General features: G+C 44.7%; 1 protein-coding gene across 1 annotated transcript; it reads left to right on the forward strand.

The window, feature by feature from the left end:
• The first annotated feature begins 2,712 nt into the window (after positions 1–2,712).
• On the forward strand, positions 2,713–11,462 carry CLDN18 (claudin 18). Its single transcript, XM_026073714.1, has 5 exons — positions 2,713–2,932; positions 8,029–8,193; positions 9,945–10,050; positions 10,508–10,618; positions 11,285–11,462. Exons 1-5 carry the CDS (start codon positions 2,713–2,715, stop codon positions 11,460–11,462), a joined length of 780 nt encoding a protein of 259 aa, XP_025929499.1.
• Positions 11,463–18,985: the final 7,523 nt, after the last annotated feature.

Below are 18,985 nucleotides of genomic sequence, written 5' to 3' on the forward strand. Positions count from 1 at the left end.
GGTTTGGTTTGGTCACACCTGAGGCAATGCAGTTGTGGAGCAGGTTTTCATGCAATTTTTGAACTGTTTGATTTAGGGGAAAAATAGTAGACATTTAAAAAGTGCCCTTACCCTTGAGGGATAAGGATTTTTTTGGAAAAAAATGGAAAAAATGTTCGTTCTTTTTGTTCCCCTGCCCCCTTTTTTTCTCAGGGGTTATTCTTCACTGTAACCAGTCCCTGGGCCCATTTTTCTGTGCAGCCCTCCGAGCAGTGGTATACAGATGCTGCGGGGTGAGACTAGCCCTGGAAGCAGGGGTTACCTCCTGGAGGAATACCCCTGGGACAAGGTTTGAAGAGGTCTAGCCTGGAAACAGAGCAATGTGGTCTCTTGCCACTAGAGGGCAAGAAGAAGAAAAGCCCTGAGGCATGGCTGAAGAAGGAGAGGAGTCCTTCAGAGCTGTTGGGGAGTTTTGTGGCTTGAGTGCAAGCAGCCTTTCTGAATTGGAGGCTCTCCTTCCTCCTGGTACCAGAGTCCCCATCTGCTACAGGCTGTTGGGCAGTAAAGTATGGGATGGAGACTTGTCCATACTACCTATTTTAGGACTTGCTGTTCTCCAGGCTTCTCAGTCCTCCCCAGCCCTGCTTTTTCAAAATGAGTCATCTGAGACATAGTGCATTTATAAGCATGCCCTCTCCCTAGCCTAGCATGTGCTTTAACAGAGCAGCTGCTATCACCTCTTGTTTTTGAGGGCTCACTTCTATGCTTTTGTCCACACTATTATTTTTGCTGGCAACTTCTGACCTTTAGGTATGTTGGAGCCAGTCCTTCCCCTGGTGTAAACTTGCAAAAGTCAGTGGAATTGGGTCAATCTGATAAAATTGCTGGATGCAAAGACATTTTGTGCCTGACCCAGGAAGGTTTCTGTGGCTGTGATTTGTGGCCCTGCGCTACACACCTGAATTGTCTTGACTGCTACAGCAGGAGATTCCAGAGCCCAGCATGAAGGGATTTCTGTTCGCTGCCCACCCGCTCACTGCACAGCCTGAAAAGCAGAAGTTGCCAAGTGTTGGGGCTTGGACCAGTGAAGCAAGCTGCTCTCATGTTATAAATTTGGGCCTTGATGGGGGCCGGTTTTCTCCAGCTTTGCCCTTCCATATATCTGAGCTTTGTCAAGCCCAGAATATATTATGCTGCAGTGCTGTAGGACCCAGTAAGTCTTAAAGAGATGTCCTGGGTGGTCATTCTCCAGAGAACAGACACAACAGTCAATACATAATAACCCTGCTGTAACTCATCCATCCACAGAAATCAGCCTCACCTCCCTTCCTGGTAGCTTTCACACTGCTTCATAACAAGGTGATCGTATTGACTGTGTCTGTGGCACAGAAAGGTATCAGGATTGGATAAAGCAGGAATTTGTTTCTAGGTCAGGGTTGAAGTAAATCAGTTGGAACAGCGTATTAGATTAGAATTGATGAGCGTGAAGTATGGAAGGTCCTTGTAACTCACTGTGCTGCATTGGCAGAGCAGCATGGCAAATTTATATTGCTCCCATGAGCCCGGCACTTCTCCACTGTGGAAGGAGATAATTAATTTCCTAATTCTTACAGCCCCCATCCCGTTTCACAGACCACCACCACCACCCCCAGACACTGTAAGCAAACACCTGTAAAAAGGCATTTTCTGACCTGTCTCTGCKTCTTCCCTTCCCTGCTCCCCCCTGCTGTGCACCCCACACACGTCTGTGGGTGCCTCTCCTTGTGTCGCTGTGTGGGTTTCACTGGGGCTGCGTGATGGGTGACGGGGATGCGAGTGGGAGGAGACCAGGCCATCCCACATAGCTGTGTGGGTGAGTAGGTAGAGGAGCAATTCCTTATCAGGAGGAGTCGCCACAGGGTCTAACTTGGACCTTCAACCTGATGTCTTCTGGCTATTGCTTTATCTCAGGTTGCGAGAGGTTTGCTGGGTCATTTTGGGACTCTTGGACCGGAGCCTGGGGGTGTGCGTCAAGGCAGCCTTGGCTGTGCTTTCCTGGCGATGCTGGGAGCAGGGACAAGAGGAAGGGAGGAATGGTCCCTGCTTGTTCCCCTGGGTGCTGTGAGGACTGAGCTGGTGACCCCACGATGCGAGCACTGGGGAGGTCCTCCCTGTCCTGGGGCTAGAAGTGTCCCCTGTCTTGGCCTCATGGCAGATTTGCTCCCACTTTGTGGAAGTGGCCGGAAAAGAGCCAGGGCCAAGGAAGCGGTGAGCTGGGTTAGTGCATGGTGCCCTGGGGAAAGGAAGATGCTGTGGCAAAAAGTTATGGCTGTGAGACTGGTGATGAGTTCACCTGTGAACAAAATCCTTCCCTCTCCTTCCACTCAGGAGCATTCGTAGCATGCCAAGCATGCAGGACAAGCCTAGCAGATATCTAAGGATTTGGATAGGGGGGAAGGCGCATGTTCCAAGTGGGTTGCCCAACACTTGACCAAGCATGGCTGTTTAGCTGGGGAAGGACAAGCTCTTCTAAAGGACAAAGGCTCATATCTCTGGCCCTGCCAGCACGAACCTACCCAGCGAGAGTGAAACTGGACTATCTTGCAAAAACACTTTGAGCAAACAAACTACTCAATGGAAACGATCTGATAAGAGCCACTGCACTTCTGGTGGCTCAGTCAAGAGGACTTCAGCGTTCCCATTAGGTCTACGGCTTCATCAGGGCTGTCACCTCCTCTCTTTGGGGGAGACACCATGTCCACAACAGTCTGTCAGGTGATGGGGTTCATCGTGTCATCGCTAGGCGTTGCGGGGTGCATCGTGTCCACGGCCATGGATATGTGGAGCACGCAGGACTTGTATGACAACCCAGTCACAGCCGTCTTCCAATATCAGGGACTGTGGAGGAGCTGCGTGAAGCAGAGCTCTGGCTTTACAGAGTGCCGGCCTTATTTCACCATTCTTGGGCTGCCAGGTAGGGGCGAAAGATGCCTCGGGTCTAACCCGGGAGCTCTCCTGTAACTCTGTACAGCTTTCATCAAAAAGCAGGAGCAGATATCTTAAAGCACTTTGCAAGGAATAAAATTTCTAGGGTACTCAGTTTAGGAGCACAAAAATATGTGCATATTTGTTACCAAAATAATACCTTTACGCGGTAGAGATTATGACTTAGAGCATGTGTATGTGATCTCTGGATGAGTGTCATGGGTTCAGCTCCATTGCTGGCATAAATCAGCACAGCTCCATTGATGCTGGATGACTGAGGATGTTTAAAACAGCCTGTAAATTCTGTCCCTTTGAATATAAACACAAGGAAAACAGCTGCATGTAATTATTATGTTGTTATTAGAATAATGGCTTCTACAGAAACCAACTGAACTATTATATTCCCCAAAGAGAAAAATATCTTCTTAATTTTTGCACTGAATAAATCTGCTTTTGAACAGTGTGTGAAGGAAGGGCTAGAAGGGTAAGGAATTTTCCTTCACTTTATGTTACCTGGGGAGTTTTTGTGGTTGCAGTAGTAGGTTGCAGAAGAGTTTTGTTTTCTGGTTTGCTTGCTGTTTGCTGCAGCAGCACTGTGTAAAGCAGCACCCAAACTTTAAAAAATACCCACTGCATGTGAGTATTACCGGGGGTCCTAGGATGCTCTCGAGCTTGCGGGACCCCAGGGGCAAGGGCAACGCCCAGCCTGACTCGCCATGTCTCCCTCCAGTCCCTCGCACCTGCACGCTGCCAACGAGCAAGAACCATGGCTTAGAGAGCGTTTTTCACTCTTTGTGCACAGGTGCAACCAGGTACAAGCAACTGCTAGTGAACATAGGCCTTTTGCACCTATTGATCGGTGCAGAGGGGAGCATGGACGCGGGCTTTCAGCTCCTGTGCCCTCACAGATGCTCACCTTGCTTCATTCCTGCAAGGCATGAGGGAGTGCTTTGTGGAAGACAAACATGTTGGCTGAGGTTTATGTTTTTGGGGAAAAGATTGTGACCATCCTGAGGGGTGCAATGGAATAAATGTCTTTGTGTGTACCCAGCTTCAGGATTGCTAGGCAACTTCTTGCTCATTTTGAAGAATAAAAACAATGTTAGAAGTCACCTCTCCTACAATCCCTTTTATTTTAAAGAAAAAAATATATATTCATTAAAATATATGCTTATATATACATGTTGATGAATATATATATATCCTTATAATGCTGTGTGTAGATGATTGTATTTTGAAGGATCAATGAAGCAATGGTAACCATCATTTTGATGCTAATTTATCACTATTAAGGTTCTACTCTTTATGTTATTTTTAAGTAATATAGTAATACAAAAATGTGCAAGACATTCACAGACATTTTCTATTGTGTCATAGAGATGTTCTACCAGATTTATTTTACTTATGTGTCCATTTAGTTGATGAGTACCTTGAAAGACAAAGAGGGAATGCCCCAGCTTGAATTTGGTTAATTAAAAAAAAAAATTGTTTTTTTTTCCCTAAACTTTCTAAGTTCCATTAATCATAACTGGACATAAAGTTACATTTCCACCTTTGAATTTTGTATTAGTAACAGAAACATGGGTGATGATAGTTTAGATGAATTTATATTGCTTTATTTCACTCACCTCTCACTACTCACAGCAACACTGACAGAAAAGACAGCTCTGCAGTTTCATTTAGGCCTCAAAAACATAGTGAGGCAAACTATGGTTTCAGATCACTGAAGTTTATTTTGATGAATATGATTAGACAGATACAGTTTTCTGTGCCCATCATCCCTTATGTGTATGGAAGTCAGGTGTGCAAAATGAGAAGCCATATGAGTGCAGATATCGAGCGCAGACACACTTCATATCTCATGCAAAATACGCATGCAAAGATGTGCAGGCAGTTTCTGTGCTTGACTTTAATGATAGGGCTGTATACTACTTGGTGCTCCTAATGCAAATTTTTTCCTTAGTAAAACTTCTCCTATTCTGTTGGTCTGAGACCTTCTACTCCTTCCTTCTGGGGGAGACCACTGGCCTTTGAAAAGTAGCTCCATTCAGAGGGCTTTGACGGCTGCCAAAATTCACTTCAAAACTGCAGTGCTCCTTTTCCAAACTGCTCTCACCTTCCATCCCATGAGCCAGGTGAAGGAGAACAGGGAGCACCTCCCTCTACTCAAAGTCTCTTTGCAGAGATGGTGCATAAGTTAGCCTCGAAGCACCGATGTCCCACGATGTGCCAATGGTTACTTTGCGTTGTGCCTCGTGCCCTGCTGCGTCCCTCTCCTCTTCCTCTGGCTGCAGAGGGCAGAGCCCTCCTTTTCCATGGAGAACTGCCACGCTTTGGCTTTGGCACTCCAGGCACTGGGAACATCTCAGTTGGGCAGCCTACGATATCTCTGCGAAGTCTTAAGTTAGGGTCACTCCTTCTTGAACAAGACCATCATTATGATGGCACCTAGGAACCCTAGGAAGCATCCCAGGATTGTCTTGGGGACAGATCCCGATGGCTACAAGTACCTTCCATCTCAATCCTTAGTGTCTTACACTGCCCTGGAGTATTTGTCCCTCCTGCCCTCCCTGAAACCAAAGCAGATGGGAAGAAACTTAAGTAACTGTAACAGCAAATGAGAATTGTGATTTTCTTCTCTTTGCAGCTTCCTGCTTTGCATCAGGTGCAGCACAAACACCCTTTGAGGGCTGATAAGGCATATACGTCAGCTTCTTTTTCTCCGATGAAAAATAACTAATGAGCTTGCACCTGGGGGTTGATGAATGGGAGATTGAAAATCCCAGTCTCGTTAGCACTTGTTATCAGCTGATAAGGGCAAATTGAGTCATAAGAGTAGCAGCTCTGGTGGGAGAAGCCTCTGCCAGAGGGGAGAAGGTGGTGTAGTCCCAGGCTATGGGACAGCAGACTGTTGGCTTCCTGTGCGTCATGGTGAGCAGCAGTGAGTCCCCACACTGGTGTGGTTCTTGCGGTCACTCTGTGGAGCGAGGACAGCCCATGCTGAGTGCTGGGTCCCCAGCACCTGCTCTTGCCCTCCTGAGGAAGGAGGGTTAATAAACATTTCCCTTCTCCTTCCCCATGTGATGCCAGGGCAACAGCCCTCGAAATACTTCTGACCGCTCCGTTCCCAGGGCTGTGCCAGCGCTGCCGCCTTCCTGTCTCTGCCTGGGCCATGTGCATAGGCAGGGATAAGAAGTGTCTGGAGGCAATGTTAAATTGCAGGCAAGATGGGACATGTGCCATCTTATTAGAAAACCACCTCGGTATTCAAATGCCTGACCTGTTCACTTCACTTCTCCTTTACACTTGAAAGGTGCAAGTTTCCCTTTACTCTTCCCCCTACTTTTCTACTCCAGCTAAGAGGGCTCCAGAGGGTTATTGCTGCGTTAGGGCTGATTGACAGCACCGCTCAGCTCCCATGGGCACTATCTGCCAGCATCGCAACCCAGCTCCAGCCAGGCATTCCCATCTTGCTGGCAGGCTGCTAAATAAATCCGGGGCTGGGATATTTGCATGTTATATTAATGCACATGTACAGATGTATACAAGACTAATATTACAAATAGCCGTGCAAAGGATATGCAAAGGGAGTTCATTGCTGAAGCTTTGTTGATGCTCTTTAGCATACGTGCAATGTTCGGCAAGGTGATTTTCTCTTCCCCTATGCTATGTATTTTATTAGAAAGGAGGAACATACAGAACTCCACTTTGAGTCACACAGCTGTTAGAAATAATATGTTTAGCTGGGTGGCACTTTCTGCTTTCACTGCCCATTGAGAGAGAGAGGGAAAAAAAAAAGCTTCCCCAGTCATTTCATTTATAAAATAACTGATGCTTTTTTAAACCAATCAGCCCCGCAACAACATAGCGATAGTGTAAGGCTTATATCTTTGAGTAGTGAGGACACATCACACAGAATTTGCCTTCCACTGGAAGTTCAGGTGTTTCTAGAAATCAGTTTAGGAGCAGCAGAATGATGGAGTCTGGCTTCCTACGTATTTCTGTCACTTGGCTGAATTTTTATATGTTTCCCTCTGAAATGTATTTCTTTTCCACCTGAGACTTTCTTCTCATAGAGAAATCTAATGCTGATATGCAAGCTGCCACCTTTGACTGCAGAACCCAGCCAAGTAGACAGGTTAGTATTAGTAACAAGCTTTCCAGTGTTTAATCCAGAGTTTGAAATGTTTCAGGCTCTCTGTCTTTCTCTCTCTGAAGTTTGGTTGAAATCAGCCTAGGAACTGGAAGTTACGGGTAGAGCAGAGATGCACACGAACACAAAGACAGATGAAATGAGCAAATCCTTAAAAACAAAGCTAAGGAAAGAAAGTTGATATTCCACACTGAAATGTAGAGAGAAAGCTTCAATATGTCCAGCAATAAGTACACAGCCTGGGATACTTGGGATGTTTTAATTAAGAATCTGAAACACTTACAATGTTAAATATCCCCTGTCACACAGAGAATGAATCTGAATATCAGTTTCTTAAGTTAGCTTAGACTTTTACCTTAACTGACAGCCAATGCAAAGAGTTCCAGCTTTTGCACGTTACAAAAGTCACGACTGTTTCACTCCCATGAAACATTTTTCAACACAAAAGCGATCAGCTGAACTGTTTCATTTTGAGCAGTACCAGAGAAGGACCCATGAACCTGATTCACACTTACACCAGCTCCTTTCCATGGATTTTGGCTGAGTAAATCGTGGCTGGTGCCAATGAGCATTTCCAAAAAATTACGTCTGAGCCCTGAAAGGAGGCAGCTCTTTGGGGCGTTGAGACAAACAGCTGGACTTGCGCAGGTGCCCCAGATAACGCTGAGCGTAGGCCTGTTTTACATGGGGTAGGCTCTGCTTTCAGCAAACCAAGTACAAAGTATTTTCAGGGGTAGGAGGTAAAAATATTTTTCTTTTTAGGGAGAAATATATCTTTAACAATCTGGAAAAAATCCAAGGAAGGATCATTGCTTTTGAAAAAACATCCTGAGGGGAAGTCCTCTAACAGCTGCAACTGTATTTCAGCCTTCCAGGCCCTGGTGAAAATCGGTTTAGTGGCTAAGCATCGCTCTTGTCGCTTTGTTTTGCAGCAATGTTCCAGGCAGTGAGGGCCCTCATGATTGTGGGTATTGTTCTGGGTATCCTTGGCCTCCTTGTGTGCATTTTTGCTCTGAAATGCATCCGTATCGGCAGTATGGAGGATTCTGCAAAAGCCAACATGACTCTGACCTCCGGCATCATGTTCATCGTTGCTGGTAAGTGAATGGTGTCCTGTCTCTCATGTGCAACTGAACTGAGGAATTGAAGATTGGGCAAATCTTCACGTACTTCCTGTCATAGGTAGCAGATGCTCTGGAGCAACTCAAAGCAATGCTGCTTGGATAAAGTTATTGGCCTTTACCTTAAAGTCTGGGCTCCTGAGATCAAGTGATTCTACAAGAATTTCTACCTCTGTTTAGTAAAAGTAAACCAGAAGTTTGTAGTCTTCATTTCTGACAGGTGAAAATACAGAAGCCTGAAAAAATAGACTGCAGATAAAAAAGAAATTAGAACATTTTCTCTGTGTGTTATTATTAAGAATCATAGTATTATTTATTTATGCAAACTAGCTGTCTTTATAAAGAGTTTCAGGATTTATATATAAACATTTTATTAAGACTCTCAGGGTTTTGGTAGCCTAGTTTGTAATTTTTTAATACTTTGGGTTATCAGGGAGGGTACATGAATGCCCAGTATTTCTCAGCTACCTCTAAATTGCAAACGCTTAAGAACATCACTTACAGATTTTCCCACAATTTATTTTAGATAAATAATCATATCCTCATGTAGGCAAGGAGAATGTCCCTATTTAAAATCCTTACGGTTGAGCAGCACTTACTGGTGTTGGGATATCAGACATACAGCACACAATTCAAAGATGTACAAGCTAGACAGAGGGAAACACCTTATGCAACGAAGCTTTAATTTTGCACTTAAAATCTATCATTTTACCAATTTTAATCAGTGAAGAATTTGGCCAACAAGAATATTTGAAAGTCCCACCCACGCATTCCCAGAAGGTGGCTGAAAAGATAGATGACACTTGGGATCGGACATCCCTTGGCCAGCTTCACCTACTTCCAAATGAGGTCCTTAGTCTCAGCTAGGTGAGGAGTTAGGTACCTACATGACATGACCTTTAGCTGTGTTTTGCACCTCCTTCCACACTTTTGGCAGACACACAGCTGACTTCAAATGCTCACAGGGATGTTTGGTTTCCTTCCTTTCAGCCCTAGCAGACCCATAGCACTTCACAGCACTGTTCTGCACTTCACAGAGTGACCCTGCTGCACCCTGTCATATCCGTTCCTCTATGCAGCAATGACCTCCATTTGCACGATCACACGTCTAAATTGAGCAGCAGTGAAATACCAAACAATAATGTCATTTCTGCCAGGCTTGTCATTGCAAGGCATCAGAGTGATCATCTGTACAGATGGATGGTAGAAGTTCCTGTCTCCCAGATCTAGTCTTTCAGCTGCCAGCAGACCCAGGCAGACTTTACTACTTCATTTAGCTTTCAGGTTGTGAACCGGAGATATCTCCTCTTCCCTGTGTTGAGAAGTGTATATTCACACTCAGAGAAAATCATTTCTGGATATGGAATCTTTTTTTCACATTTTTCACTGTGAAACAAATCTGGAGAACTCAACTATTAGATTTTTTCAGCAACTGAAAGACTCTACTTGCTAAATTCATTTTCTGTGACAAAATACATCACTAGAAAGACTTTGGCTGGTCTGACTCAGGATTTTATAGTTTAACATTTTATTCTTGCTACAGGGAAATAAATGTATGGAAATCTAGGCAGAAATGTGAATACGCTGTGGGTTCCCATTTTTCCTGAACGTGCCATGTCAGAACACAAAGCAGTGTCTCACCCACCTTTTTCAGAGCTGTAACGTGCTTCCCCAAGGTCCAAGGTGGTTGTTTGTGGGTCTCAGACTGCCCTTCTGTCTGATCGCAGGTCTGTGTGCCATCACTGGAGTGTCTGTGTTTGCCAACATGCTGGTCACAAACTTCTGGATGTCCACTGCCAACATGTACCAGGGAATGCAGAACATCCAGACAAGGTGGGTTATTCCTCCGGCTTATGGTGATCCACAGTGTGAGATTTCCCTTAGGGCCAGGGCAGGCTGCAGGCAAGGCTAGTGAAGGAAAAACAGACTTTGGGTGCAGATTAGTTTGGACCTAGGACTTGGGAGATTTATGGAGTCATTTCCTTATCTGCGCTGTAGATAAAAACAATTTTTCCAATAAAATTGACTGGGATGTCTCTGTTCACACAGCTAAAGCAAGGAAATAGAGAACAGGCCTCCATCTAAGACAAGTCTGTACGTGGGCCTGTGCTCACAGGAACTTCTGCAGGGCCAGAGGGAGAATGGGGGAAGAAAAATGCAGCAGAGAGGGCAACATGGTGGAGCTAGAAGCCCTTTAAAGTGCCAAGAGTGCCAATTTTCAAAGCATTTCAGAAGAAACTTCCTGGAACCTTATCACAGCACTAACCAGGCACATCTCTCTGTTTTGCAGGTACACTTTTGGCTCAGCCTTGTTTGTTGGCTGGGTAGCAGGTGGTCTGGCCCTCATCGGAGGCATTATGATGTGCCTTGCTTGCCGAGGACTTGTTCCGGAAGAATCCCAGTAAGTCTGTCCATGCTAGACACCAAAAGGTATTATGTGAAGCCCTGGGCATCGGGAGTATAGACAGCACACAGCCAGAACATCATAGCACCAATCCATGCATAATGCCCAGGTTGCAAAACTTATCATGATGTCTGTATGCCCAGAACGATACGTCTGCTCTGTATTGTGGGTCACCAGTGAGTGTTTCTCTTTCCTGACTGCGTGACCCGCATAACAAATTGAGAGAGCAGGAGAGAGAAACCCTAAAATCTAGTGAATGATTCTAAAATTTGCAGTGTGTTTGCTGGCTAAGTCAAGCCCATTAATTGCAGCTTTGATTGCAAATTGTGTAGCACATCATCAGCAGGTGCAGGTTGCAGCAACAGAACTATGACTTACATCAGCTAGGGCTTTGTACACCATCATGTTTGATTATTGCAAGTGGGTGCTTCACTCAACCCAGGATTTATTCATGGTAAAAAAAGTGGAAGTTTATGAACAACATTGAAAGAGACTGTTGCAGCCTGTCCATGGACAGTTGGCTTTGAGCTTGTTCAGCGGCTCCAAGTGCTAACACAGTATAAAGCTGCTTCAAGTCTAACATGAAACAGGAACACAGGGGCCAATGCTTTGGGCTGTTACAGAGCCTCCGGTAGCTGATGCCATCTTTTATTTCTCTTTCAGTTACAAGGCAGTGTCCTACAACGCGTCGGGACGGAACATCTCCTACAGAACTGGGCCGTACAAGGTTGGGTCTGGTTACGAACCTGAGGTGAAGACTAGAAAAGGTGCAGGGTATGAAGAAGCTGCTCGAAGCGAGGACGGAAGACGCTCATACCCTTCAAAACATGACTATGTTTAGTAGTCTTTATGGGCTAGAGATGCGCTATCTTTTACAGAACGTTTTTCAGTACAGAAACGAAAAGTATATGCAAAGCAGCCTGTAAATAGGATTGTGTTTTCTGTTGCGTTTCCCCTACTCTGAAGTAATATTCTAACTGGTTATGAGCACTGGTTTTATTTGTCTGCTCACTGATATGCCCAGCGTGAGGAAGTCTATAACAAAAGTCGTGTCTTTTTGTGCTCTTACAGTAGAATAGTTTGCTCATATTTCAAATACCAACTTCAACAGCCAGCACCAGGATTCTGCCTTGTGCCATTTTCTAATTCTTCTAATAGGTTTGAATTACCATTCAGTAACAGCCGAGATGGAGTTAGTAGTTATATGGAAATCCATCGCGGTCACTTAGATGTCTGTGACTGAAAACCAGAGAGTGAGATAGTGTAATAAAAGAAGTTAAACCAAAATTATTGTGCTGCCTTGTTAAAATGGGCAAGTGCTTCTGCAGCACAATAGACAAATACTGAAGACCAGTGTATAAAAGCAATACTACCCCCATGCCTCTTCCCCTTTGAGCAGGCTTTCAAGCAATTGTGTAATTTCATCCTCTACTTTCTCAGAGTTTAGAGAGGTGAACAGTCTCTCGTGACCTCAGTGTTCTTCGTTCATCAGAAAAAGCAATGCTTTGCTGAAATGATAGTGTATCTTTGCTCTTGTTTTGCCACCTGATCTTATCGCAGCAGGTTGAAAAGCAAAAGTAATCATCTAGTAGTCTCCTGTATTATTTTGTTGTGTATTTTAAGTAAATCCAGGTGTCTCCTTTTGAGCGTGGCCAACGCATACAGATCCTGTAGTCATGGCATTTTCCTCCTCAGTCACTATCTCTACGCAGATACATCTTTGCTTTGCTGGTTGTTCTATAATGCTCATCTGCTGTGATATTTAATCTGATTTATGCTACTTAGACATTTGTTATAACCCATGATACCAAAGTGTATTTATTTCTTCTGATCTCATCAGGGAATATATATAATCCATTATTATTCCTATGCTTGATATTTGCTGTAATAGCTGAAAACCTCTGTGTGCTACTGGTGTTCCTGCAGATGTCATCTTTAATGAAGCCAGAGGAATTTCTCATTTAGAATTAATTAGAGTTACATCTGGAGCAGAAATCCCAGGGAGCATTAGTTTTCTTGTGTTAATTCTTCCCCAAATTATGCGAATATTAACTGCTTAACAGGACAGTGCCTCTTATAGCCAATCCACCTGAGAGGACATGTATTCGAAGGTGTCAAGGGCAGGAGAGGAGAAGCAAGAGCTTACATGGGAGGGAAGTGCTGTGCACTGCGTTAGCTGGTCCTCTCACCTAGTTTCAGAGCGCATCCTAGTGAAGCTCTTGAAAATGCCTGTTAGCAGAGCGGGGGGTACCGAGGAATAAGATAAAGAAAGAAAAAACTGTTCCAAAACCTCCAAAGTAACCATTTTGATAGATGTCTGCAAAGCATTTTTGCTCTTCTTGTAAGAATTGTAAGTTCTCTGCAGGAGTTCACTGGCAAACTTGCTTTGGAGAAACGCTGATTTTCCTTTGGGTGAATTCACATTCTGGAGAGATCAGAAGTTAGAGCTGAACATTTCCCCAGAGTTTCATTTTTGCTGGGTCCCCAAGTCTAGAGAACATCCCCTGTGGCTTGTATGAATAGCAGGGGTAGGCCATCCTGCTGAACACCAGTGCTCCCAGTCAGCACCAAACTGTACTCACCAGCTCTCCATTGCCASCAGTTCTCCACCAGCAGGTGGAGATGCATCTCCAACATGGGTCCAGGAGATGAGGAGACTGTATCTCTGGGGAGGTCAGTGATAGGATGAAGGAGAGCATAGCAAGGGATAGCAGAGGTGGCAGGGGGGCAGTGCTGGGGCCTGTGGGTCAGAGAAGACAACCACCATGCGGAGAGCTGTGAAGAGCTTCCTTTCCCACGAAGAAGGGCTGGTCCCACCTTGGTCAGGCCCCTGCTGCCACCTGGGGTAAATCACTACCGCTATTGATGTCAGTGTCGATTCCTCCATTCAGGAGGACTTGACCATTTTTTAAAGGAGAGCAGCTTGGTTGTGCAGCTCTAAATGTTCTTTTTTTTAAAAAAAAGAAAAAAAACTTTTCAATGAATTTTTCCCCATTTCTCAGTAAAGACGTAGCTTTTCTGCCCTTTTTGTATACTGGATTTACTTTATTTTGGTTTTATTGTTTGTTTGTTTGTTTTTTGTATTTGAATATTAAAAAAGAAAAAGTCTTTAAGACCCAAAATCACTGTTTTCACTTGTTCTCTCCTCATCATGAAAAGAAGCTACCAATTTGCCTGCATAGCTACATTTACTCCAATTTTGGATTCTGCAGTTTCTCAGGAGTATTATGGACAAGCGTGGGTGGCTGACGGGAGGAAACAAATGATGGGATTTTTTCTTCTTTCCTTTATAAGCTGTATATGAAAAACAACACGATTTATAACGTTGGGTTTTCCAGAATTTCTTTTCTCCTTCTTTGTTTTCCACTTTGCAAAGTCAGTTTTCTTTAGAGAGGGTGCTATGAATGCTATAAGAATACTGACCATGATCATCTTTATATTAGAAAGATCTGTGTATAGATCTTGGAGCACATATCGCAATTTGCCATCTCAGCTTCCGGAAGCTTAATAATTTAATGACTGGAATGGATCCCAGTAGGTGCCAATTTAAAATCCAGAATAATTCTTCAAGAAATCTAAAAGGTCTTAATGCAGCCCATCACCTGGACAGTAAAACATGTTGGTACCTTCTATTAAAAAGCAGTAAGTCATCTATTAACAGACAGCTCTTTTGCTGTGTAAGCACATGGAGAATCTGCAATGCAAACCACGAGAGGTTTCTGCTGCTAGGGGAGCTGCAGATGGCTGCTAGTTCTCCTCACGGGTTGAATTTTCCAGCTGCAAAATCAAGGGATTGCCACCCAACGTGCTGGGAAACACAAGGTATAACCTCCAAATAATTAGTTCGATCCTTTGGTCTGTCGATTACTGGTAAGGGCCACCCTTGTTTAACTACTAGAAACAATCAAGCTCTCACTTTTTCCACTGTTAGTAATATTCTGAGACAGCAATATTACCAGAAGAGTAGTTAAATAAGCATCAGGAGACCCCTAYTCACTGAGGCAATGAATTCATAGGTCCTTACTTGGAAAACATTAAGCTTCTATTTAAACATATGCAAGCAAACATTTTCCCTGAATTCACTGGGCTTGCTGAGGAGTAAAGTTAAGCAAGCATGTGGGTCTTTTCAGGTTTGGGGCCACTCTAGTCGGTTCAACATCTGCTTGACTTTCAAGGTAGTTATTAAATACTTCTAAAAGCTTCATTGTTCTTAGGAGAGCAAAAAAAATTGCTGGTATGCTCTCACTCCTGCCAGCTTCCACTGGAAAGGGGCTGAAAAGCATGGGAATGTTTAATTTAGATAGGAAAGATGTAAGTGGCAGTTATGTAAAGGTACACAGGATGACAAATAATATAGAAAGCTAGAAAAATTTGAAATACAGGTTTCTGACTGCATTAGAACAAAAAGGGACGCGCACAAAATCACAAGGGAACATCTTTGAAAGTTTTATTTTATTTTTATGCAACACAAATACTCTGACAAACTCATGGATCCGGCTATCTCTCAGTTTCACTTAGGTGTGAGCGAGCATAGAGATAACAAGATTGTAGGCAGGAACATTATGGAGAACGGCAGAGAGCTGAAACAGAGCCGTATCCAGGAATTTCTGTCCTTGGTAGATTTCTAATCTTCCAACACCAGTTTTCATTTCCTTACCACGGTCAAAAACTTGCAGTATCAAAAATTTTAATGCAGCAAACTTTACTGAAAAAAATCAAATTCTGAAGCAGAAAATCATTTATTTATGAGTCTGTTTGTTGTGTAACAACACCCAATATTACAGTTACTCCCCTCTTTTTTCCGAGCTGGCCAAGCAGACCTTATCTCCTGGTGTGCACCACCCCAAGCAGCAAGCATCACGCATCATGGGAAGCGCAGTCCTGCAGAGGAGAACAACCACGTGGGGAGAACGAACATCCACAGCCCCAGAGCTGCATTTCCCAGCCCTGCTGCAAAAAGTACATGTTATTTCCCTGTCTCTGGACGCAGATCGAAATATCTACTTTTGAGCTGAACTGATCTGTTTCCTTAAAGACCTGCAGCTGAAAACACACGCTTAGGGAAAGATCCTGGTCTTTAGCAAGGACAAAGTTCCCATTTTTCAAGCTTTCCTCTGAATCTCTGCTGGCTAAAAACCTGCGGGTACCCTAAAAATGTTCCTAATTATTTCTTGGGGTCGGGAAAAAAGTAAGATCCAAAAGCCTCCGCAAAACACCYGATCTTCTCTCAGCAGCAGCTCACGGTGCCCAAGTCCTGCAGCGCTGTGCTTGCTGACAGCTCGCCTGGGGCCACGTGTGAACAACACCAACCCCAGAGCGCAGCCACGGTAGGGCGCATCGAGACCGGGCACAGGCAGGGTGGAGGGTTTTCCAGAGGACTCTAACAGAGGTAAATACGGGTGAGTAAAAACAAACAGGAGCGGAGGCTGCGGCCAAGTGAAGCCATTTGCAAAGGTGAAAAGCTGCCCTGGAGATCAGGGTTATTTTAAGCTATACGCTGGGCTCAGCTGCTGATTTGTACCATGACGAAGGGGCCCATCACCCAGAGGATGCCGTGGGGTTACAGTCCTCACTGCATCCAGAGCCCTGTACTTAGTGCTAAGCACCCGCCACACGAGGACGAGAAACACTGGGACATATACACTGCCTGGGGAGCACCCAGATGCCGCCCACTCAAAACAYGGCCTCAGTACCCCATGCCGTGCCTGGCTGCCCAGCCAGGGCTGCAGGGAGGCACCACCTTGCCCTGGGGTGGGAATTTAGGCTCTGAAATCTGGTACTGATGCAAAACAGAGCTGCTCAAAGGAGCGATGTACAGCTTTCGCCTGGCTGCCCAGCAGCAAGCGCACTCGCGGAGGGTGCRGTGCCCCTTCGAGGCACTGCAGAACAAAGCTCTCACCATCCCACTTTGCTGTCTAGTTCCACTTTGGGAGAGGTRGTTAAATATTTGCTGAGCCAAACTGGGGAGGGAGCATGAGCAGGAGGTGCCAGCTTGCTGGTTCGAGCATTTGTACAGCAATAAGTAGCTCCTAGTCCCAGACTTTACTCAACCAAATACTTCCACAGGCACAGACTGGAGCCCAGCTCTTCCAGATCCCTTGGCCCCTGATAATAAATCAGACTTTTCCTCCTGAGGTTCTCGTTAGTGAAGGAAGGAAGACCTTCTGCCAATTACTTTGCCTCTATAGGCATTGAACTGGAGGGCAAAAGACCYATTTGGTAGCTCTTGAAGAGCCAAGAGAGAGGACTCAGGGAAATCTTGGTTGGACGTCCATGTGAGCATGCGTGTGTGCAATCTGAAAGGGTTTTGTTTCCATAAATTTGATCATTCAGTGAAAATATATATACTGTTTCAGGGCAGCTAATTAAATATAGTCTTGTCTAATAAAACACAGTGAAAAGCCCGAGTGTATTATCTCCCGTTAGAGCTCTATATAGGTTCTTTCTGAGCTTCTGGAACATTTATAACTACGTGGGAGCATGGCAGATTTGCATGGACTTTGACCAAGGGAAGCAAAGACCCATATCTGAAGCTACAAATTGGACTATGAGATAAGAACTCTCCTGAAATCTATATGCAATTAAAAGCCCAATCTTCCTTCCTATAGTGACAAGGTTATTGCTTTTATATAGCTGAACAGAGATGAATGAGTCTACGGATTAATAGCACTAAGATTTATGACACTGTGCTTGCCCCAAATATTATTGGAGAATAGCTTTCTGGGTGAGATATTCCAGCTGAATAAATTTGATAGGATTTTTCTTTTCCTTTATTTTTCAGCTGTGTATTATTTGGGAGAGTTGTGTTCCATTCAAAGATAGTTAGTGCTGTGGTTTGATTAYCTGCTAATTGTCCCACGTGTATTCATGCTTTACAAAACTACTATCAATAGATCCAGTCTTACAAAGACAAATGTCACTGAGAAAAAACAAAATGCAAAATACWTTCTTTTGAACTGCATTAGACTCCAATGACATTGCAGTCCTGGCAAAGGCTTGGCCCACCARTCTCAGTGGAGCTGTGCTGTTTTGCTCCCCATGGGAAATGGGCCATTACTATGKCCCATGTATGTCCCAAATGGTATGACCATATGTTACATTATCTGTAATCTGGAAGCTGACTGAGSAGAGGTCAGCTAGATCAGCATTAGTAAAACCTTAGGTTTCTCTTGGACCCTTTCATTTGTCACGGTAGTGCAAAGATCCAGTTTTCAGACAGGAACCCAATTCTTGTGATTTCTCTTTCTTAAATTGGCCAGTTGCTTATGTTTCTGACTCTGAATTTGTTYCCCTATTCCCCAAGGCTCCAGAGAGGATGAAGCAAGAGGAGACACTTTTAATGGGAGACACTACATTTCATGAAAAGTTTTTCATAGCATAGAAGAAATCTGGCCAGGCTTGTAGAGCCTTTATCAATCAGGCTCACACTGCCCCTAAGTGAAGAAGTATCACATGCTAAGCTATGTCCAAAGCCAAATAAATCATAGCTCCACCACAGCTGGGATGGAGTAGTGGAAGGGGGTAGGGTCCTAGCTCCTAGTGCCAATATGGCAAGTAAGCAGCAGGATTTTGAAGACCTGCTTGCAGACAACTAGCAGAGCCGTGACTTCATTGAATTGAAAACAAGGTCAAAAATTTAGTAGGTGAAAAATCAAGCCTTTTTAGTTTGCAGGAACATAAGGGAGCAGTTTGGTAATGAGAGGGATGAGATTGCATGACCACAGGAGCTGCAGGTCAGGGCAGAGGGGTGAGGATTATGCTGCTTGCATTGGAGGAAACATAGAACTGAGGCATGCGGCATGCCGAGGTAAAGGCATAGGTACTGACAGCTCATATCCAGGCCCTGGTCCACCAGATCACGCAGTGATGCTAGAGTTGTAACTTCCATCATTTAATGAAACTACAGTTTTTAGTCCTTCAGGAAAAGTCTCTGGGCATTAAGGAACATGGAGGAGTGTGTCCAAGCACCAATGCCTTGGAGGGCTTCAGGTCCTCTTTGACAATCCAAGTAGGCATCTGGGTTTTGAGCATGGCTTAGAACCTCCACCCTCATGTGGCCGGGTGTACCCTGGTGCTGAGCCCCCAAATCTACTCTTATCCGTGGATCCAACCTTGCTCTCACCACCCTCACTACGACCATCTAGCAAGCAACAGGGCTGATGGTGCACAGTAACTCCATGGCAGTGGGCAGGGTTTGACCTACAGCTAGCAGAAATAGTTGAGGAGCAGGTGCAAAGGCATGAGAGAGTGGGGAGGCAGTTTCAGGCCCTGCAGGATAATGACAGACCCAGCAGTGTAAGGGCAGGACACGTGCATCGCTGCTTAGTGGCATCTGTGATTCACCCAGGCCATCCCTGCTCGTGA

The sequence above is a fragment of the Apteryx rowi genome, unplaced genomic scaffold (genome assembly GCF_003343035.1).
Source record: "Apteryx rowi isolate R43461 unplaced genomic scaffold, aptRow1 scaffold_375, whole genome shotgun sequence".
NCBI classification, from domain to species: Eukaryota; Metazoa; Chordata; class Aves; order Apterygiformes; family Apterygidae; genus Apteryx; species Apteryx rowi.

Bases quoted from the DNA above. Each gene is read 5' to 3' on its own strand.
- CLDN18 (XM_026073714.1), top strand. From the start codon at position 2,713: ATGTCCACAACAGTCTGTCAGGTGATGGGGTTCATCGTGTCATCGCTA. The intron at 2,933-8,028 runs GTAGGGGCGAAA...TTTGTTTTGCAG, and splicing joins CACCATTCTTGGGCTGCCAG to CAATGTTCCAGGCAGTGAGG. The intron at 10,051-10,507 runs GTGGGTTATTCC...TCTGTTTTGCAG, and splicing joins ATGCAGAACATCCAGACAAG to GTACACTTTTGGCTCAGCCT.